The following is a 24,419-nucleotide window of genomic DNA, read 5'->3' as shown; positions in this document are numbered from 1 at the left end:
TCAAAGCCTGTAAGGCCTAGCAATCTGGGTATATTATGATCTAGAACTGTAGGGCCTACTTAAAGACAAGATGAATGAGTGGGTGGGTGAATGGATTGATTGATTGATTGATTGATTGATGGACATGTAGACAAGATAATCGCCAATTGTGAGTGGAGGTAGATGAATGGGAGGACAGATCTATCCTAAAGACGAGTTCCCCACCAGTATCAGCTTCAGGTGGCGTGGGTTGCTGTAAGAGATGATGGGAGCGGATAATTTTATTAGAAAAAAATATGTAACGTCTTTTGAGTATGTTTTATTTCAGTGCACTGAGAATGTTAGTTTGCAGTCTACGCCTAGTACGAACACACGTTTACACGATGTGGTTTTGTCCGGAAACGACTGTTGCAGATGGTGAAAGTTGCACCGGTCGCGATTAGAAATCGAATTTTTTTCCCAAACCACTAAACGATACGTCAAACAGAGCTGTAGATCTTCCTTCTCGCTGCCTTGTTTTGTTAGTATCTACTTTCGTCATTTGGGAGGACTTAACATCAGGTCAGCGAGTAAAATAGTTACGAAACCTAAATGACGAAATCCGTATCGTGTGGAGGTTGATTTACTGATAGAATGTTTTAAAGTAGGTTATTTTACGACGCTGTATCAACATCTTAGGATATTTAGCATCTGAATGAGATGAAGGTGATAATGCCGATGAAATGAGTCCGGGGCCCAGCATCGAAAGTTCCCCAGTACTGATAGAAAAGTTTAGCATTGGGTGAATGGGGTAAATACCAGTTGCGTCGTTCTGAAATGAAAGCAGACAAAACAGATGTTCCGTACAGAAGCATTGTAACACCGAAGTACACAAATTGACAGAGGATTAAGGAAATCCCAATGATTATGTGAATCTCTGTACCCGAGTTAAATTAATAAAATACCTTATGCACTCTCTTTAAAACTGCAGTGTATTCTATTTAATTGCCGTTATCAATTAAGCATATAGAGTCCGGGTCTTCTTTCCTTGTACCCTAAGCGTGAAACCTAACAATTTTCCTCCTTTTACTATACAGGGTGATTCACGAGGAGTCTCCGCCACTTACGGAGCATATTCCCGAAGACATTTTGAGCATAAAGTGTCATGTAAACATGGGTCCTGTTCTCAATATTTTCGGAGTTACAATAATTTTAAGTTGTTAAAATACTTCTTTTTCTTCAGTTTTAAGGGTAAAATAATGTTACAATTACACAATGAAGCATTCAGAAGTATCATTTCTTTACTTGGCTACTATTGTGTAGTTAAAAATGTGTTGTTAATTCCATAGTTACTTCGTATATATATATTTTTTTTTTTTTCAATTTTTATCTACAAAATTACATGTTGAATCTTTCGTACAAGACTTTTAACACTTGAATAGAAATAATTGATTAAATGGCGATCTTACTCGTGTTAATTATGTAAGTATGTGCGGCTTACAGCTGTTTCGGTGCTACTTGACACCTTGCTCAGAGCCTCTGTGTCTCGGCGCCATCTCAACTTCGCTGCGTTCGTGTGATGAATAGTTTTGTCAAATAGTGTCTGTGTTCTGTAATTGATCTGTGTGTTGAGAATTTCATTGGGGTGTGTTTTAGTGTGTCTGTATATTTCATATTGTTCTAGTGTGTTGAGTTTTTGGTTTTCGGGTTGTATGTGTAGGATTTCCATGTCTGTATTTATGTTATTGTATGTATGGTTAGCATTAGTTATGTGTTCGGCATATGTAGATGTATTGTGTCCTCTGGTTATTGCTTTAATGTGTTCTTTGTATCAAGTTTGGAATAATCTGCCTGTCTGTCCAATGTAGAAACTGTCGCAACTATTGCATGTGAGTTTGTATACGCCTGTGTGGTTATATTTATTGTTTGTGTTGTTTGTGTGTTGAGATGTCTTTGCAGTGTGTTTTCTGTTCTGTATGCTATGTTGTATTTCTGTTTTCTGAATGAGGATGAGATCTTGTGTATGTTTTTGTTTTCGTATGTTAGTGTGCTGTATTTCTTGTGTTCTTGTGTTTGTGTTGTGTATCAAATTTGTTTAATATCTGTATTATATATATAATATATGAAGAAATAACATAATAATTAGTAATGTGTTGGAAATAACTGTAAAGGTACCACACAGTCTACTATATACAGTCACGAAGCTTGAGTTTTGAGGGTGCTAGAAACAATAGACTGTGACGGTACTATTTTGCATTGCCTGTAATGAGGCGATATTAGCGATCCTAGTGGTGAGCAACTATCTAATGTTTGCATATTTACTACGTATTGAGCTTCGCGACTATATATACTAGACTGTGAGGTACCACATTGATGTGGACTGTGGTTTTTGGAAAATTTTGGTTTAAATGAAAGTCATTTTTACGTTAGGTAGTCTGGTAATAAAATGGGATTTCCTTCGTTATGAATTATAAAAATTAAGGACACTAAAGTAAGTCGTTTTGAGTGAATATACCAAGTTTGAAGCACCTACTTCTAAAACTTTTGAAGTTACAAGAATTTGAATTGGACTTTAGTTTTTCCATCTGTTCCTTCTTAACACGAGCTGTCTCTCTGAGAATTATATGAGGGTCGAGGCCCCTCTGCTATTAATTGCGTGGTGGGGGGAGTGGACATCCCTGGCTGTGTGAGTTGAGGGGGCAGAAAGTGCCTGGCCTCCCACCAGAGTCGCGCCCTTGCTCTGTGTAGTATTTTGCACTTTCTGATAATGAGCGAATTATGTTAAATGGTAAAATGTTCCTTCCAACATCATTAACTCCACTGCTGCTCTTCCCAATACAAATTGCAGGCTAATTTCTAAGGATATGTGCGTAATATAATAACATAGTTATGCGCGGTTGGCAACGCAGTAACAGCTGTTGGCAACACTGCCGTCTTTCTTCGGTCCGGTCAGGCAGTCAGGGCCGCGAGGCTGCAGTTTGTGTCTGGCAGTGAGAGCGAACTCGTGGAGTGATGGGTCAGGCCTTGCTGCTGGTTGTACTGGCGCTGGGCGCCACAGCTAGTCAAGCCAAAGGTAAGCAATACAGTTAACATTGCTGTCTACTGGCAGCGAACTCAATATATATCCTTGTGAGGAGCCAGTTGTTGGCGTTCGCTATTTTAATAGACATGTATAAGTATCTGCAACATTGAATATACACCATATAATTTGTTTTTGTTTTTAAGTTTGTGAAATTAGTCGTATACTGTGAACAATCGTAATTCCAAAACACAAAATTGAGTCTAATAAAATAGTAGTCGCACTTTAATCTTAGTAAAAACAGAATAATATTGAGCCATTTCCATATCAGTCGAAAATAATCTTACAGAATCAGTTGCAGTTCTGCAGATATGAACTCGTCTAATGGTTGGCTCAACTGAATATTAGGCCTAGCTGTAAGATTGGTTCTTTATATGCCCTCCTGACATCAAGTTATCGCTACCCTAAGTTTGTATGTACGGCACTTAGTTTTTTAGCCACACTGTACTTGAGGCCTGTATTGTCACTTAGCAAGTGGGTGGAGGGGCGGCAGACATGGTGTGGGAAAAGCAAACTGTCGCATGTTGTTAACAACCGATGAGACTTGCGAACCGGTCTCGTATTCAGAGAAAATTTGTTTTATGCTTCAGGAATTTGAATGCGCTACAAAGACACTTCCGAGAACGCAGAGTCGTTGACACAGCCCTTTGCCTCAGACGATGCCCAATTTCGGTCGTCAAAGCGAGATAATAAATATGATCTTTACGTTGTTGCCATCGTATGTTTTCCTCATTACATCAACTATTTGATCGTGTGTTGACAGACTCTGTAGGATGGTAAAGAATCAGTAGAGGAAAACCTGTTCTAAGAATTTCTTTGTTCGTTACGAATCTCCAGCTGTGGAAATGTTGTTGAAATTATAATGATCATGATTAAGGAAAGTTCTCCTCTGAACCTTAGGCTAAGGTTTTTTACTCGCTGTTTGCTCTGTCAGCTGCAGATTGACTGCAGAAGCCGGGAATCATATCTCAATAGTCCTGAAGTACTTCCAGTTAATGTGGGATATTGAAGACAACCTGACAAATCCATTACTGCTTTCTCTCCTATTCTAGTTCCTGCGAGTAGCTTACTTTCTTTGCAAATCTCAGCCGGCCATTTTCCATTTCATTTGTCATCAACTAACGATTGTGTCTATTAAATGAAGTAACAACATTCCACGGTTCGATTCCGGTGCTAGTCCGTCTCTCTGACCTGCTGTCCTCGTTTCGACTCCTGGCTCCTTACATAATTCGCGCGACATCACGAGCATGTAGCTGGGGTTGTTCGGATCTTATGCTGTTGCTGCTGATCGCTCAAGTAGCCGTGAGTGACTTCACTTCCTGTGTCATGGCCCTTGCACGCAGCACTTCCGGTGTGATGGCCGCTAGCGATGTGCATTTGTTCATGTGCTGCTGACCACTCATCTGACTTTGGTCACGCTCTTTACTTACAATTAATGTGCCACATTCTAACCCTAGCTTCTACAAACGTACCAGATTTTCTTCCTCGGGTAAATTTATCGCGGCGTTTTGTTTGCTTAATAAGGAAATGTCAACCTTGTTATTATTCTAAAATTATAGACCTCCCCGGAACAAGGACATAACCAACAAAACTGTAATTCGTGTTTCAGGAGAAAGGAAAATTATTTCAGGGGCATATTTCATTAGGCCTACATTTGCTATTTTTTTTATTTTAGTAGGTTATTTTACGACGCTGTATAAATCACTCAGGTTATTTAGCGTCTGAATGAGATGAAGGTGATAATGCCGGTGAAATGAGTTCGAGGTCCAGCACCGAAAGTTACCCAGCACTTGCTCATATTGCGTTGAGGGAAAACCCCGGAAAAAACCTCAACCAGGTAACTTGCCCCGACCGGGAATCGAACCTGGGCCAACCGGTTTCGCGGCCAGACACGCTATTCATTCATTCATTCATTCATTCATAGTGTTCTGCCTAAGGGCAGGTCTTTCACTGCAAACCCAGTATTCTCCAGTTTTTCGTATGTTCTGCTTTTTAGTATCCGCATATGATTCATCCTATATCTTAATGTTTTCTATCATATGATATCTTCTTCTGCCCCGAAATATTGTCGTTCACCATTTTTTCCAGTACATCCTTCAGTAGCATAACGTATATTGTTATAAATAAACGCTTTAAAATTACTTTTGTGCGAGATCGTGCGTATTTGCTTGTTTTCCGCACACAACCAATACGCGGTAAGTGTGAAATACTACATTCAGTATTCCCAACGTAACACACATAACAATTTCCCTATTCTTACCGCTTAAGCGTCATATTCATTTTACTGCTTTAGGCTTTTAACATATTATTTTTAAAGACGTTCAATATAGTAATAATTATAAATTGGAAACTTACCACTGCAATTTCACTTAAATTGCACTGTTAATTATTGTTTTTAAATATTTGCAAAAATTAAGTAAACTCTACAACACCACAAAAGTTACTGCATTTGTAATGCAAGTAACATTAAGGAAGCCGTGAAAAAATCAACAAGATTCCAGACTCAACATAGACTGGGGGGGGGGGGGAAAGACAGACGTATATCACAACCTGCTGCAGTATAGCAAACACAGAAAACATTTTATAGGAACAATGTTGAAGATATATTTGTTTTCCAAAGTTGCCGTCATTGGACAGAAACCAAGATGGAGATTTCATTGCAACTAATTAGAAATTCGTCTTTCAGGTATATAATAAACGATCTTCGCACAAAATAATGTACGATACACGAGCGGTATGTTTGTTTTCATGTTCTCGGAAATTAAAAAAGCTCAACTACGTTTCGCTTTTTCAATCTTTTCCTCGAACATGAAAACGTCAACATACCGCTCTTGTAACGCGTATTACTATTTCCACCTACATCAGACATTTAAAGATTTTGAGGTTGCATCCTTTTTTCCGGAGAAGTGCGGAGACCATTTTGAGAAAGAAATTTATGATGATGATGATGATGATGATGATGATGATGTATTTATACACAGCATATCGAGTCCAGAAATGCAACCCGTCAGCTTCCTTGCGTGACATACATAGATTATTTTACATGGACAGGTTTACCACAGGTTTTAATTGCCTGCAGTAGCTGGGTTCTAAACATGAGATCTTAGACTAGTTCTGTCGGCCATTTAAAACTGACATGTCTTTGAAGTATACATTTTGGCCTAGCTGGACTAATTTTTTCGAAGTATTCCCAAACCCATGATCTTTTTCTCGGTTCTATTACTGAATTAGTCGTTCATTGCAGTTTATTAAATGGATGGAAGCAACCTCATTCGATCAGGAAATATTGATTCAGTTTTTAAAAATAAGTTAAATATATTTATCGTAAAATTATTTAAAATGTATCTTTGATATGATTATTATGCGCTTAAATTCATCTTAATTAAAGAGCGGTGTATATCTCCAAAGAGATTATAAAATAACATTTTCTTCTCTAAAAGTTCTAGTAAAATGCGAATGCAGGAACAGGTTTGGTTCATTTTAATTGTACACATTGCCCAGTTTGACAAGAACGCCTGTCATAGTGGCTACAAGAGATACTTGATATTGCTTGCAAATTGTGGAAAAACGGCACAGGAGAATTTCCAGTGTCCATCCCAGGTCATTAGGATTAGACGTGTATGTTTTGTTTTGCCATACCTGAAAATAAGCTACTTTCGAAACTGGCTTTGGCCCCTGATTCTCCGAAACATAAAGTGAATAGTGGAGAAGGAATGTGTGCTTCAGTTGCGTATCAGATACTGTCGACTGTCTGTACGCGCCGGTAAAGACTGCACACTTCATGTGCATTACGTCATCAATGTGCTGACACGGCTGATCAAGACATATTGAAAAATATGGACAGCGTTAATATTTCAAATATCGGCATTTACTAAAATTCAGCGACTAATAAAACGGCACATTTCCACAAGGTATTATTAAGTTATTATTATTATTATTATTATTATTATTATTATTATTATTATTATTATTATTATTATTATTATTATCTATGTAAAGAAAACTATGGCGTTCATTCCATTGTCATTTGTAATTTTAAAAAATTGAAGAAAACAATGGACATCGAAAAAATGACTGTCGCCTAGTATCACCCACAAATCAATCAATCAAATCGAAATGATAGCCGTCCAGATCTTGGATTTAAAATATCGGCATCCTAATCAGTTCAAATGAACAAAAAAGAAAATGTAAATGAATGTTCAAAAATACATAACGAAATTTTAAAAAAAGAATATTCTGCGACAAGATGTAGGCCTAGTAGCTATCAAAACGATACAAATTTATTGAAAATAAATATTATACAATGAATATTATAAATATGAATAGAGATGGTGATTGATGATGTTCAATGAAAGTTTTAAAATGGTTGATGCAATTGTCTGAAGAGTCTTTTCAGGAACCTTTAATTTTCTGAGGATCTCCAATGTAAATTTGGGAATTGTTCCTCGCGCACCAAACATAAGTCCAATGACATTCCAATCTTGAATATTATATTTATGACTGAGATCATCACAGCATGGAAGGTAAATAGCGCGTTTCTCTTCATGTACCTGCTTTGGTTGATCTTCATTAATTTCGAACCTTACAGTGGGGTCAAGAATGAGACCAGTTTTTTTTATCTCGGTCAATTATTATGACGTCAGCACGCCGTGTAGATCCTTCCATTGAACTTCCTCATATACTTCGTATTCACCATGTTCCATTAATCTGTTAGCAATTACTGAGCGGACTGTGTTATGTCTGTCAATTCGCAGTAATTCGCCCTGAGGGCTACTTCTTACTTTTGTATTTTTTTACATGTGGGAATACTGTATATTCATAAATCTTTCATGCGCTTCGAAGTGTATTTTTCATGTTAAACTTTCGTGTCCCTGTTCAAAACGTCATTTAGAGATATCGGAAGGAATAGTTACATGATGGAGCAGTCATACGTGCTTAATTGTAGCTTGCAGAGACGTGTACAAGGAATGATATTACAATAGACATGAAACGAATTACAGCAGTTTCAGCTATCAGAATCGGTCAGATTTTGTCGTCGGAAGTATAATATAGGCCTACTGTATCTCATAAGTAACCAGTAATAATAATAATAATAATAATAATAATAATAATAATAATAATAATTCAGTAATAATTTATAATTCGGTATGGTATTATAATTCAGTATGGTATTTTAGGTTGGGGAGGAATGGCAAGATCGACTCTCCATCCTTAAATTTGCTCCAAAAAAGAATTATCAAAATTTGTCTATATAAACCTTTTCATTACCCAAAAAAAAATAATTTTTCAGGAATTTGGTGTATCAAATCTAGAACAAATTTATAAACAAACATTGCTGATTTACTTCCATAAAAACCACAATAAATTTAAATTTGATCCTCACGAATACCAAAAGAGACAAAACTACAGTTTCTTTCTGAATACTCCCAAATGCCACACAACTGCTGGATTAAAACCCAGCATGAATTTTGGACCCAAAATATATAATACATTAATTAGAGCTTACCCTGAGCTAAGTACACTTAACACACATAGATTTAAGAAACAAATAAGATTAATTATTTAATGTTTAAGCTAATTGAGTTAAAATTGATACTCTAATATTCATGTACTTTTGTATTTTCTACTTGTATACAGACCCTATTATTACATGCTGTATGTATTTTACCATTTATTAATGTTATTGTGCTCAATGAACTCTATTAATTTTGTGATATATTTTGTATAACTGATCTGAACTGCGCCCGAGCACGAGCTTCTGCTTTTTCGGGCTTCAATGCCTAATGTAGCTCAAGTGTAAAGTGTTAAATAAATAAATAAATAAAATTAATTAAATTAAAATAAAATAATAATAATAGTAATAATAATAATGTATTAATCTTGCTCAGGATAGGGACCGATAGCGGGCTTATGTGAGGGCGGCAATGAACCTGCGGGTTCCTTAAAAGCCATTTGTAAGTAGTACTAATAATAATAATAATAATAATAATAATAATAATAATAATAATAATAATATTTTACGTATGATCGAACTGTATGTAACATATTTCTCATCTTCACGCATACACGTGTTTCATAACAACCACTTCATTTCCCATATTGGGAGCAATGTTATCCTTAACAATACATAGATGCTTCTTGCTGTAGTGTTCAAAGGAAATGATTCACTATGCACCTTAATGAGGGAAAGAACATCTTGTGATAGTAAAATATAAATACAAACCAAAGAAGCAGGATATTTGATTTAATCTATAGATAATACGTTTTGTAGTAATAATTTCCAATGTCATTTCTTTACGGTAATTGGTGTTTCAAAAAGAGAAATCGTTGAAAGATGTGGTGGTTTTCTTGGTTCATTTGCAAGTCCTTTCGCTGTAATTCCGATATTTCATGATAGAAGAAATGTCAGGGGAAATTCGAATAGGGAGAAGATGCCCTTCACCTCGTACCCTGTTCAACGTCTACTTGGAGGATTTAGTGAAGAACTGTTTTCAGAAAATGGCAAGAGTGATAGTAGGGGAAAGAAGAATAAAGTGCATAAGATTTGCTGATAACTTATCGCGGAAAAGAAGATGATACTGAGGGATATGCTACTGGAACTAAATGACAGCTGTGAGCAGTATGAATGAAGATAAATGCCAACAAGACGAAGGCCATGATTATCAGAAGAAAACTAAAGAAAGTAAACGTGCGATTCTAAATGAGGCAGTAGAGCAAGTGGACAGCTTCAAATACTTGGGGGTGTACTATGAACAGTAACATGAGCTGCTGTCAGGAAGTCAAAAGGAGGATAGCAATGGCAAAGAGGCTTTTAATAGAAAAAGGAGCATCTTCTGTGGACCTTTGGGGGGGGGGGGGAACTAAGGAAGGGACTATTGAAGTGCTTCGTGTGGACTGTTACATTGTATGGGGCAGAAACATGGACATTACGACGAAGTGAAGAGAAGCGACTAGAAACATTTGAAATGTGGATATGGAGAAGAATGGAGCGTGTGAAGTGGACAGACAGAATAAGAAATGAAGCTGCGTTAGAAAGATTGGGTGAAGAAAGAATGATGCTGAAACTGATCAGGAAGAGAAAAAGGAATTGATCGGGTCACTGGCTGAGAAGAAACTGCCTACTGAAGGATGCACTGGAAGGAATGGTGAACGGGAGAAAAGTTTGAGGCAGAAGAAGATATCAGATGATGGATGACATTAAGATATATGGATCATATGCGGACACAGAATGGGCGGAACATAGGGAAGATTGGGGAATGCTGGGTTTGCAATGAAGAACCTGCCCTTGGGCAGAAAACTATGAATGAAGACAGAAAATTGAGGACTAATCCCCGTCACTTTTTTAAATATAAAATAAGGACCATTAATATTTCTTGTGAATCATTCCGGGAAAAATTACTTCATAGATACTGAGTGCGTCCAATAGTGACTGAAAGATCGGTGCACACAGAGTTGAAGTGACGTGCAGATTCCTGGCTGTGCAGTGGGCATGCGCGGTCTGCGTCCTGATATGAAATTGATACTTCAATTTCACTTTCACCGCGTCCAGCAGTAACGCTTCCTCTCTGCTGTGATCTGCAATAATCGCTGCACTTCCACACGCCGTAAATTAAAACAACTACCCTGATAGTACGTGACGTAGCAAAGCCTCTTCTTCCTTGTCGGAATGCTGCCGTAAAATCTCGGCATATTTGCAGAGTCGCGGTACCCAACAGGTGAAGCATTAACAGTGCCTGCATTCCTTGTGTGCCACGGTTAGGAGAGATAAGATTAATGACCAGTTTCTCCAACTAATTTTGTTTTCATAAGTGTGTATTATTTTTGGGAGTGTTTTTTGTAAGTAATTTTTATGAGGTGGTTATTGATATGCTGATAAATTATTTGTACGAATTACGAATTTTCTAGTGTTCTGAACGAATTTTATTGTGCTTATAAATCCATATTTATGCTCTTTTAATAGAGAATGTATTTTTATCTCTCAAAAAGTTTATAGATGTGTAATAGCTATATATTTGTTTTAGAAGAAAAATCTGACATGAATTGAAAAAATGAACCTTACTTTTGTAAGAATAAATGTAATAACTGTCAACACTAATGCTTAATTTGGCTTAAATGTTCAATTAATAGCCTGTTTATTTTTAACACTTTTTTAATATGTTGACGATTTCTTCAAGATAATTTTGTTTAAAACAACCAACGCTTAACCGCAACATTTTTCAGCACTATTTCAGCTACTCAATGGCAGTTAATAATGTTTTTACACATGTAAGACTGTTTCTCGTCTATTCTTTCGGTGTAGGCTAAGGTATGGAAATGACACGCAACACTTTTCGATGAACAGTGGTCGACGCTTCTATCACAGAATGGAATGGAATGAAATTTTCTGGAGGGGACACTATGAGCGTATTCCGAATCTCACCGGTGAGCAATCCGATGGCATCACGGTGTTCCGAATTCCACCGATAACGTCATTGATGATCCACCGGTGTCGCAGCGGTGCCATCAGTTTGCAGAGGTGGTGGCAGTCTCAATCAGCCGCCATCAGTGAATCTGATTGGTTCTTGTATAGGGCGGGAATTAGCAGACGAATGACATCGTGCACTGTTGTGTCATGGCGGTGTGTTCTGCTGTATTGAGCACAACGTAAAAACAATATGTTAATGGCTTATGAGCGAACATGTCAACGGACCAGTTATTACTACCGGTTCAAGAAATAAATTGTTTATGCTCTCTTTTCTTTGAACGAGATGGCAGTACGGAAATTTCGCAAAATTTTGCCAGCGTAGCACAGATAACTTATACAGTCGCCATGACAGCCATCAATCCTTCCAGCAGTTTTGTTCCTAATTCGCTGCAGCGTGACGTCATTGTTGTCCACCGGTCCGGTGAGATTCGGAATACGCTGAATGCCCAGCACTATTGCGCTGACCTCTAGCTAGGCATTCCCAACCCACTAAGGTTCGCTGCGTACCCATCCCTCGTCTCTAGGCCAGCCCCCTCCGTGCGTCGCCAGTCGGCATTCGGGGAATGCTACGGAATGATTGGTAACGGAATGATGTAGATGACTAATGTGGGAGAAAAACCGTAACTGCGACCTTGTCATAAATCGCAGGCCTGACCGAGACTCGAACTCGGGCCACCTGCGCGACAGGCTGGAGGTCTGACCGGTCAGCCACCCCTGAAACTATACAACCCAGCCCTAAGTGGCATATACCATTGTGCAGTGTGGAGAAACAAAGACAATCATGAACCAAAAATAAAGTTCAATACAAAATCAAGTAAAACTTCTCGCTGCGAAACCAGGTGGCCCGGGTACGATTCCCGATCGAGACAAGTTACCTGGTTGAGGTTTTTTCCGGGGTTTTCCCTGAACCCAATATGAGGAAATGCTGGGTAACTTTCAGTGATGGACTCCGGACTCATTTCACCGCATTATCACTTCATCTCATTCAGACGCTAAATAACCTAAGATGTTGATAAAGCGTCGTAAAATAACCTACAAAAAAAAAAAAGCTCACCGTGTTAGAAAAGTTAAAGCTTTCCCTCTAGCAGGAGGCCTTTGCCCTTCACGGGACCAATAGACTATCTTTATCTTAATTTTTTAGAGGACTTAATTATGCACCAGATGACAATAATATCCGCTGATGACGTCACAGCGCAGCAAGGGAAAACAAAATGATGTCGATTTCAAAGCCATTTTATTTTAGTATTTGCTGCAACTTCAGACTGACTGGACGTATTTCGATGATCGAGGTGTCATTTGAAAGAGAATGAAGAATTTTTAAAGGCATAATATACTGCTGAACAGTGACATTTAAAACAAGCGAATCGTGTGCCAGTAAAATGAAAATAGACGACAGAATTTCAAAATGTCGAAGATAGTCGCTCAAAAAACCAAGACGAAATTGATGGAGCATCAGGATGATAAGGAACATCGAGACGAATCGATTGGTGTGTCTAAAAGCAATGCTCAACGTTGTAGAGGGTATAGGGCACGTCTGAAAGCAGAGCAAGGTGCGCACGGCGCGAGCGAGTGCAATGTTGTGCCTGATGTAGACATTAAGGCGTTGGCACTGCTGACGTTTGCCTTAACAGCAGTCCTGTCAGCGACGTGTTCAAGAAAAAAAACTTGCGGCTGTATCTTCGATAGAGACTGTCCCGATTCTTTTCATCGGTTGATATTATTCTTGAAGTTCTGTATTGTAGAGTAAACCACGGAACCTGTATAAGCTCACGATCTATTATAGCAGTCATCATCAAAGTTGTAGGTAACTTGTGTTGAATAATAATTTAATATCGTTTGACAAAAAATTGTAAAACGCATTTTTATTGAAATAGTAATACACGTTACAAGAGCGGTATGTTGACGTTTTCATGGTCGAGAAAAAGATTGAAAAAGCGAAACGTAGTTGAGCTTTCTTAATTTCCGAGAACATGAAAACAAACATACCGCTCGTGTATCGTACATTATTTTGTGCGAAGATCGTTTATTACATACCTGAAAGACGAATTTCTAATTAGTTGCAATGAAATCTCCATGTTGGTTTCTGTTCAATGACGGCAACTTCAGAACACCAAACTATCTTTCTTCAACATTGTTGCTATAAAATGTTTTCTGTGTTTACTATACTCCAGCAGGCCGTGATATACGTTTGTCTTTTTTTTTTCCCCCAGTCTATAAATGCGGACTTAAAACAAACTGTAAGGTTATGTAATGATTTATTTTTCATTTTAATATTTTAACAATATTATTTATATAACATATTGCAGTAATAACATCGGCAACTGGAATCTAGTTGATTTTTTCACGGCTTCCTTAATGTCACTTGTATCAGGAATGCAATAAGTTTCGTGAAGTAGTAGACTTTACTTAATTTTTGCAAATATTTAAAAACAATAATTAACATTGCAATTTAGGTGAAATTGCAGTAGTAAGTTTCCAATTTATAATTATTACTATGTTAAACGTCTCTAAAAATAATATGTTAAAAGCCTAAAGCAGTAAAATGAATGTGGCGCTTAAGCGGTAAGAAGAGAGATATTGTTATGCGTGTTACGTTGGGAATACTGAATGTGGTATTTCACACTTACCGCGTATTGGTTCTGTGCGGAAAACAAGCAAATACGCACGATCTCGCACAAAAGTATTCTTTATGCAGCACGATTATGCGTGTCTATTGAGTTGATGTTGGAAAATCTGATGTTTTTCTAGTCGCATTTCAGTCAATAGTTGTGCGGGAGCAGGAAGGTCGAAATCATATGCAGGCGGCCCAGGTTCTAGTCTGGGACAAGGTTGCAATTATGGTTTTGCCGGGTTTTCCTCGTATTACGAATCATCATTCGTTCCGATCTCAATCGCATCATCATTGCATAGCATTCCCCAAACGCTGGATGACGGTCAGAATGTTGCAAGCAAGCTTATACACGGGAAAACAGACTGTTTGCTTCATTTTACAAAATGAAGCACTTTCTCATGTTCTTTTTTCTATTCATCATATTGTTATACATGTACTATGGAACGAAAATAAAAAAAATAGAAAACATTTCTAAATAAAATTCTAGCAGGAATTGGATTTTTTTTCAGTTCTTTAAAATATAGCATCTGCATGTTAAAACCTTTTCGCCCGCAAGTATTCAATTATAAAGTAAGGTTCCAGTGCTAAAATATGACTTCATCTTTAGAAAAATCAGTTTTTTGTGACCATCAGATGATAATATAGAGATGTGGGGTTTAGTCACCTGTAACAAAAACCGCAGGAAAATTCCGTATCATATAAAATAACTCTAATCACTCTTTCTGCTTCGGTCCAAATGAAAATTTTATGCAATTTCGGTTCAAGGAAGCATTTGTATTGATGTTATTTTACTCATGTATTTTGACATCTGCTATAATTAGTTGAGCATAGAATCTAGAGTTAAAGTCTGTGTGATGTATCTTGTCTCACTGTAAAAAGAGAGAGAAAGGAGATATGTCTTACTTCGTCTGTGTTGTTATGGTGATGGGGGAATGGAGCGATGCCGTCCATCCATCCAGTGGCGGAAGGGGCTAGTTGATACATTCTGTAGCGCAAAATAAAGTAACAAAATATCTCTCTTCGTACTGTGTAGTTCCGTCACTGAGCTTGTCTTTCAAGAAACTGAGTTCCGGTAGCCTGTACAATAACAAGGTTTTGAAAGGAATCCTGAAAATTTACAACCCTCCTATATTTTGCAGCAAGTGATTCTAGCTTCATGCATATTTTGCTTAATTCTAATTATTATTATTATTATTATCTCCACCCTCATTTGAAGGGACTTCGTTTTATTGCTACTGAGACAAGATAAACCTTACCAGGTATAATAGTAGATGCTGAATTGGAGTAAGTGGCCTATTTCTGTTTGTAAGATATACTCGTAAAAGTTTGGGTTCATATCTTGCAAAATTTTCAGACCTACTTGTTTTGGAAATGTATATCGTGTCACAAATTTCAGTGTCATGCATAGTTTATAAATCGTAATTCCTAGTTAACATGCCACGTGCAGGTCCCACATTTCCTAATATTAAACTTATCAACATAAAATAAGCAGCCAATGTGGTAATAATGAGTTTACTTTTAAAGATTATCTTCCTTATACTAACATTGATGTATTTATTAATCGTTCCCTAAAGCACGTTCACAAGTTACTATCACTTGAACAGCTGTGGTGTCTTCTGCCATATTTAACTATTGTCAGATGTGTTAACTACCTGAAATCCTACATTTAACGTTAACAAAAGCGTAGTTAATCTGTTAAAGTAAACTAGTGATGCGTAAAAAACTATATTTAACAAATTGTTTAGAGTTTCTCATTAAATGTTTTAACAATACTTGGAGAAACGAGCACAGCCACAGGGGAATCTGCAGGCGTAGAATTTGAGTTTTATTTATCGTCATATTACCAGAGCAATCGCAATATCGTAAACGTCGGAATTAGCAGCAGACCCAGCAATTCAGAGTCGAGTACCGACTTTCCTAATGCCATGTATCCATTATTTTATTACCATCGAGTTTTTGAGCAGACAGATACGGTATCACATTTGACTCATTTCAAGGGAAAAATTGTTCCGGGACTTCGCAGGGAGCTTCTACCTGCAAGCCAGATTTGCAAGACATACATTTGTTGTTGTTAATACATAGACTGGGTACGTTTGAAACCGAATCATAGGGAAACTTACTCACGATAGAGTCGGACGAAATCACAGCTTCGGGTTCGAACCTCGCCTCGCCTACGGGGCACTCGGCAACAAGAAGTGTGTGAGGTCACTTGCTGGTCTCGGCGGGACCTTATAAGGCTGCGTGACGTCACAATACCACAGCCTCATGTGGGAGCGAGTGCAATGTGGGCTGCTCAGAAGGTCATTGAGTTTGCGAAGGTGTGAGTCCCGCGTAGGCAGATGTATGTACATGTCACTTGACGGACGGTAACAGTGTTAGTGATGTTGCACAGGCTACATCTCAGTCTATTTAGTGAACTAAGTTAGTGCAATGGAAGGGAAAGGGAACTGGCCACCCTATCCCAGTATCTCCTGCCTTAGTTGTTGTTTCATTGTTGATCCTTATTTATTTATTTATTTATTTATCGATTTATTTATTTATTTATTTATTTATTTATTTATTCTGGTGTAGTTAAGACCATCAAGCCTTCTCCTCCAAACCACCAGAAATACGAATACAATACTTACTTACTGGCTTTTAAGGAACCCGAAGGTTCATTGCCGCCCTCACATAAGCCCACCATTGGTCCCTATCCTGAGCAAGATTAATCCAGTCTCTATCATCATATCCCACCTTCCTCAAATCCATTTTAATATTATCCTCCCACCTACGTCTCTGTATCCCTAAAGGTCTTTTTCCCTCCGGCCTCCCAAATAACACTCTATATGCATTTCTGGATTCACCCATACGTGCTACATGCCCTGCCCATTTCAAACGTCTGGATTTAATGTTCCCAATTATGTCAGGTGAAGAATACAATGCGTGCAGTTCTGCGTTGTGTAACTTTCTCCATACGAATACAATAATATAAATAAAAAGAAAAATCACACTATAAACAAAGTAAAGCCACACAAAAAATATACGCAGGTTGCAGTCACACAAACTTTAAATGAGTGATTAAGTATCGTAATTAATTATATCCTAATTAACTAACATAAACAAGAAACTTGCAATTTTAGTCTACAGTAAAAAACACAAATCAACACTTCTAGCAATTCTTCAAATTTTTCAATTTAATTTTGAAATGTGATAAAGACCGGCAGTCCCTGACGTCATTAGGTAACGAATTCCAGAGGCGAGGAGGATGGGCATGAAGACGTTCTATGATGAGGGATAGAAAGAAGTGCTTGATGTCGGTTTCGAAGAGCTGTAAGAAATTGAAAGCGCGATAACAGATAATTCGGAGTAGAAGTATGCATGATTCTAAACAGAAGAGACAGTGAATGTATTGTTCTTCGTTCCTTCAGACGCACCCATGAAAGTAACTGGAGGGAAGGTGTTATATGGTCAAATTTACGAGTATTGCAGATGAATCGTATGCACACATTATGAACACGTTGTCTCTCAGCTAAGAGTGAACTTACATTAGTTAGCTAGGAATCGCAATAATCAAAATGGGGCATTACAAGCGTCTGAATAAGATTCTCTTTGCACTAAGTGGTAAAAATTCTTTCATGTGAAACAAGGTATTAGTACCACTTATGAGATTCAGAGCAGATTTCGGTCGGAACTGTTGACTGAACATAGCCTACAACATTATAAAAATATTAACTTGGAGACAGTTATATACAGGGACATCATTTTATTTTCACTTCAATTTTTATTGTACCTGAGTTTTTGAATGTACTTCACTCCCACCCCTTCTACTAATGAAGTTCAACCGTCCTCCACACAGATCCAAGACCGCATTATACAGTCATAGTAGCCTTACGGTCATAGTGAACAGTACGTTCCAAAAATATGTTCGCGTTTTCCAGTGACGAAAGAGCTTTCAATATTGAATCATTTTCGCACAGGTACTGTCGTTCATTTGCCTACTTCGTATCCCGGTTTCCCCCACCAGCTTCCATTCGCCATCTAGTGGCTGGGCTGTCTTAGCTCTTTTCTGAGAACATTAATTTCTATTAGGAATTGGACGTCTACGTAATATTATACAACTGTTTAAAATAACTTAAATAAAAGGGCCTCGTTAAGTAATTAATTGTCACGTCATTTCCCCCCTTTCTACGACCCTACGACATAACCACTTGGACGGACAGTAGATAGCATGTCTGAGTAATTTTATCTTTTCGGATCGGGCAGAAGTGAAGATTGAATTTACAGTACATTAGGTACTCTTTTATAGAGTAGGTACAGAATTATTTCAACATGAAGGACGAAACTGGTAATTGGAATTAGGTACAATAGTCTATAGTGCGATAATATGCACATTAGAACTGAAGCCTGTATCGAAATGAACGGCCACCATTTTCAAAAATGTGTTTAAATATCCATATTATGATTATTTTTCAATTTAACTTCATTCTCTATATTGTACGCTAATGTGCTGTTAACAGTATAATATACACTGCATAATGGATAGCCTATGTGGGCATGGATAGCTCATTTCGTGAGTAAAAACACTGATTGTTAATTCTGTACTGTATTTTGATTGAACAAAAACGTAATGAAAATTATAAAACTCAAAATCGCGATATTTCCTAGTTTACGTAAATGGATGAACTACTTTTCTTCGCTCCTATACCTAGTAAAGTGATTTGTTTGTGTATTATGTCAGTATCATCGAACTCCAGTCGTGGAAGGGGGTAGCAAATGGTGTTTCCGGTTCTTAATCGTTGGTCCAAAGGTATAGCCAGGTTAATATTAGAAATGTTAGTAAAACTAAAATGATGTCCCTGTATAAGGGAACACAGAAAAATGCGCTCAATTAAATAAATACAGCTTTCATTCGTTTTATTGCTTTAAATAGCCTACTATTAAATTTTAATACAAACATTAACTTAGAATTGTTAATATTGTTAAATAAACATGGTGAATACGAACTATTCTTCTGTGTAAAATTGTCACAAAGTCTGTGTTCAGTATCCTTTATACAGTGCTGTAGTTGGAAACAAATTTTAGGGGCACTGTTAACATATCCTTGATCAGACTAGGCTGCACTTCGTTTCCCAAGTTACTTCTTCGTCATGCTGTCTTCTTCGAGATCGCAGCCACAATTGAAGAAGTAAACGCTGGCATTAGTGGCCAACACAAAAGCCTAGGAACTCTTTTACTAGAAGAGTATTTATTTTCTTAGTGCACTAATGCTTATTCACGTTCCTTAGTTTAAACTTGAATAAAATCTATAATATGTAACTGGACTCAAGATTCGTGAACACACGAAAAGTAACAATATTTCCCTCTAGCAATCTGGTAGCATTACGCCTGAGCGAGTTTTAAAATTAGCGAATCACTGCAGCAGAATTCTTGAGGCGCCACATCATGAAATTAGTGTTATGCGAAGGCATCTACGCAAGTTTTGAAATTAGTGAATCACTGTAGCAGATTTCTTGAGGCACCATGCCATAAAGTTAGTGTTAATAGAAATACCGCGGCGTTATGCAAGCAAATTGAAATTAACAAATCACAACTACGCCTGAAGTATCAGACCACGGTTTTCGATAAAACAATGAATGGACTAGCGTTTAAGGAAAGGATATGAGATGCCAGCCGCTACTTTTATGCTAGATATAAAAATCAAAATGTTTTTGAAATAGCGAACATCCTCCATTTAAAAGCATATTAAAGTTAATTTAAACATAATTACTATATTTTCGAGTCTATATTTTTTCCGGTACGGTAACGGCGAGTTTTTATTTTAGACGGTACCGCCTACATTTAGTACAAATAGTAATTACTAACCTAGATGATTGCGCCTTCTAGTAGCTTTTAAGGGTGCTGATACGAATACTCCACCTGGTTTTAAAGCGCTTTAACGTCATCTTTAAAATGGATTTGACTCAGTTTTCAAAATGCACCACCCCAAGGACGATCGAAATACAATCAATCACATTTAGTTTCCCATCGTCTTGATATTTGATTTCGTGCCCAACCATTTTATTCATTGACTCACCACTCTAGATGGAATTACCGGTTCACAAATTTCAATTTCAGTTGAAGCCAATTGATAATTTTATTAATTAATGCAACGGATGCACTTTCCATTGACTCCTCAATAAGGCTTTCCTTTTTAAGAAAAGTAAACAATGTCTCTTGTTTTGCCATCGTACACTGAAATATTTATATTTACTGTAAGTTATATGCCATAACTATTTTGGTAAACAAAATATTATATTTGCTAAACAAAACGAACACTGAAAACTACTCCAATAACAACACAGCACACGTAACTGTAACAATCAAGACTGAAAATTCAGACGGTTTAAATTTCAACCAATCAAGATCGACCGGCAGACCATCAGCCTTCAAGTTCTGGTCACATACAGTGTAGGCTACATCAGATGGGTCATTCCCATGTTATGAAATGGCAACCTCCATAGTCGAAAAAGCATTTTTTCCTAACGACCAGTAGATGAACGTACAGTTGCAAGTTATTACTCCATGCAATTCCGTAAGAATTATAACGTGACTTCTTTTGCAGTCGCTAGATGGCAGCATAGTGAAATTGATAAAAGCTATTTCTTTCAAAGTCCATTTGACACTTAATATTTTAGGAGGAAAATTCGCTCCGGCGCCGGTGATCGAACCCGGATCCTTGGTTCTACGTACCAAGCGCTCTGACCACTGAGCTGCGCCGAATTCAATCCACAGCACCGGACCGAACCTTCCTCCTTCGATGTTCCCCTTTGTGGCCTGACTCCAAGTTAGGCATATATGTTGACGTTTATGTCCAATTTCAACTGCCATTATACTAGAAGCGCACTCAGCTGAGTGACTTGTTGATCGATAAATTGTATTACAGATAAATTCTGTAGGACAAATTAATATATCTTTAATAAAGTCCATTTGGTTGATCAATCTGTTAGGGTAGTATCGGACATCGGGTACTATCGGACAGTGAGTTTCTTTCATCTACCACACGATGATAGTACCTGATTGACATGGTTACGTTCTGTGATGTCGCATAGAGAAACGTAACCATGTCATTCAGGTACTACCATATGGTGGTAGATGAAAGAAACGCACTGTCCGATATTACCCGATGTCCGATACTACCCGACTCTCCCCTATATCTGATCAGGGCTTCAAGGAAACAACTGCCTGAAAATGTATATAACAGAATTTATTACTGAAATGTCATGTCAAATTGAAGTAAAATATTCTATAAATACATTTTTTAGTAAAAAAAAAAAAGTGTGAAATTTTTCGAGGGACTGAATTCATCACTGCTCCATGAAGAAATCATCAGGGGTGTAGTACCCACCTAAGCGCTTACCTTGCCTTATTTGCTATTAATGCTTGTTAAAAAAATGAATTTTATTCAGCTTCCTCCAAGTTAAGGCTGCCTAGAAGACAAAGCTTACCATAAAATTGTTGTTTTTTGAGTAAAAATGGTAGGTACACAATTATAATGAAAAAAACAATGGAGAAGGAAAAGAAAAAGAAATAACGCAATTATAAATAATTGAAGACGACTAAACAAAAGATCATTAATTCCAGAAAAAAACATAAAATTTCCTAGTACGGTATCTATTTGCTATCAGGTGATCACAGTCGTCTATTTAGCACTAGTTGCAAGACCCAACTTAAGTGAGCAGATCGCCTTAGGAAAGAGATCAATCTGTTTACGTGTAGAGATGGTTTCTTAGGATTTTTATAGATCCCTTCACTGCAGACAGAGATACAGGGACATCATTTTATTTTTACTAACATTTCTAATATTAACCTGGCTATATCTTTGGATCAACGGTTTGGTACCCCATTCCACGACTAGAGTTCGATGATACTGGCGTAATATACAAACAAATCACTTTACTAGGTATAGGAGAGAAGAAAAGTAGTTCATCCATTTACGTAAACTAGGAAATATCACGATTTTGAGTTTAATAATTTTCATTAGGTTTTTGTTTAATCAAAATACAGTTCAGTATTAACAATGAGTGTTTTTACTCACGAACTGAGCTGTCCATGTGGACGTATTCATTATGCAGTGTATATCATACTGTCTACAGCACATTGGCGTACAATATAGAGAATGAAGTTAAATTGAAAAATAATCGTAATAAGGATATTTAAACACATTTTTTAAAATGGTGGCCGGTAATTTCGATACAGGCTTCAGTTCTAATGTGCATATTATCGCACTATAGACAATTGTACATAATTCCAATTACCAGGTTCGTCCTTCGTACTAGTAACTCATGTTGAAATAGTTCTGTACCTACTCTATAAAAGAGTACCTTACGTACTGCAAATTCAATATTCACTTCTGTCCGACCCGCACTGATAAAATTACTCAGACATGCTATCTACTGTCCGTCCAAGTGGTTCTGTCGCAGGGTCGTAGAAAGGGGGGAAATCACGTGACAGTTAATTACTTAACGAGGCACTTTTATTTAAGTTAGTTTAAACAGTTGTATAATATTACGTAAACGTCCAATTCCTAACAGAAATTAATGTTTTCAGAATAGAGCTCAGTCAGCCCCCACAGATATGGGCGAATAGAAGCTCGTGAGGGGAAACCAGGATGCGACGTAGGCAAATGGACGACAGTACCTGTGCGAAAATGATTCAATATTGAAAGCTCTTTCGTCACTGGAAAACGCGAACATATTTTTGGAACGTACTGTTTACTATGACCGTAAGGCTACTATGACTGTATATGCGGTCTTGGATCTGTGTGGACGGTTGAACTTCATTAGTAGAAGGGGTGGGAGTGAAGTACATTCAGAAACTCAGATACACTAAAAATTGAAGTAAAAATAAAGTGATGTCCCTGTACTTCAGTCACAAGAGTTTGTCCTAGACCAAACTACTTGCAAAAATGCGCGAATCTTTTTGTGATGGCTCCTCTAGCCCCAATCAGTAATACAATAACGTCGATGGACGTTAGATGATATTTTTCCTTATACAGTAGAACCTCGATTATTCGTCACCCTATTAACCGATTGGTGGATTATCCGACTGTCTATTTCTCGCCCCCCCCTTTTTTTGCTTCAGAAATAATATAACTTATATGGAGTACTGTTTTGTACATTATTTTAGTAGGTCGTATGTATTTGTTTTCTAGAGAGTGTTATTACAAGCCTTTATCTTTACATAATATTGTGTACTGTTCGAATTGCCGTTCTATATACTCGTAACTTCTATAAAAAAATGTCTTTCACGGCTGTCAACAGAAAACGTGTTTTGCTACGTATCGAAAAAAGTGCAAATAACTGAATGTTTTGGGAAAGAGAAACTGTGGCTCATATCACATCAGAATTTGAGATTGGAGTTATAACTGCGCGAATTGAATAAAATGAAACGAGGATAAAGTGTAAAAAATATGTAAATCTACAACATACGACATTCATTATTCCTTTCTTTCCTGAGACAGCCATTACAAGGGCTTTCTTTTCCGCTTAAAATCCCGTCGTTGACAACCAGACCTAAATTACTGAACTTCTGATCCACTACCTAGCGAGTTAAATACAAGACCATGAAGGAAATTACAAAATCTTCCATGGTACGGATTATCCGATTTTTCTAATTAACCGCTCAGTCCATCCCCTTCATTACCACGGATAATAGAGGTTCTACTGTAATATGGTATAGTGGGGTCGTATATGTCGCATTTTTCTTGATGTATCTCAGCAGGTTGATTTTCATATATGTTTCCATCCTTACTGAACAAATTTAATCATCAGCGTCATTGTTGAACTGCGCTTCTTGCATATAAGCTGTGTGCGACTGCAAATGGATGTTGCTAGACAGCCGTCGCGGTGAGATGGCGCAGAGTGTCCTTCGTGCAGCTCGCCTGCATCCAACAAGGCCACGTGATGTAACAACGTGTCTTGGAAATAAAACTGACGTCACACGAGGACAGCGCCACGAGTTCCTGCTCCAGAGGTTCGGAGGGTTTGTGGTAACGGGCCACGTGCCCCGGGGTCTCGGTGCCTACCCCAGTTCGAACCTCGCAGCACGCACTACTTCCCTGCGATCTGTGCCACACGCAGAGTGCCGTGACGGGAAATGCCCCTTCCTGCGACTGGCGCCGCGTCGCTTTCTACCGTTCACGGCTTTTTGTTTGCGTCGCGTGCGAGAAACAAAGCACTGGCGCGCTGCGCTACGGGCCGCTACAATAAGCGAAAAAGCCCAACGCAGTCTTATTTTGTTGCATTTCCCACGCCTTCATATTCGCACAGCAACTGTAAAACACAATTCAG

General features: G+C 37.8%; 1 protein-coding gene across 1 annotated transcript in view; it reads left to right on the top strand.

Moving 5' to 3' along the window:
- Positions 1-2,775: 2,775 nt before the first annotated feature.
- qsm (Zona pelucida superfamily protein qsm) overlaps positions 2,776-24,419 on the top strand; it is a 66,989-nt gene continuing 45,345 nt past the window's right edge. Inside the window, exon 1 of the mRNA XM_069836421.1 lies at positions 2,776-3,031. Within this exon, the coding sequence (XP_069692522.1) occupies positions 2,971-3,031 (61 nt within the window). The 5' untranslated portion in view covers positions 2,776-2,970. The remainder of the gene's footprint in view (positions 3,032-24,419) is intronic.

Source organism: Periplaneta americana, chromosome 9 (assembly GCF_040183065.1).
Source record: "Periplaneta americana isolate PAMFEO1 chromosome 9, P.americana_PAMFEO1_priV1, whole genome shotgun sequence".
Taxonomy (NCBI): domain Eukaryota; kingdom Metazoa; phylum Arthropoda; class Insecta; order Blattodea; family Blattidae; genus Periplaneta; species Periplaneta americana.
This window is presented reverse-complemented; position numbering and strand designations above follow the sequence as displayed.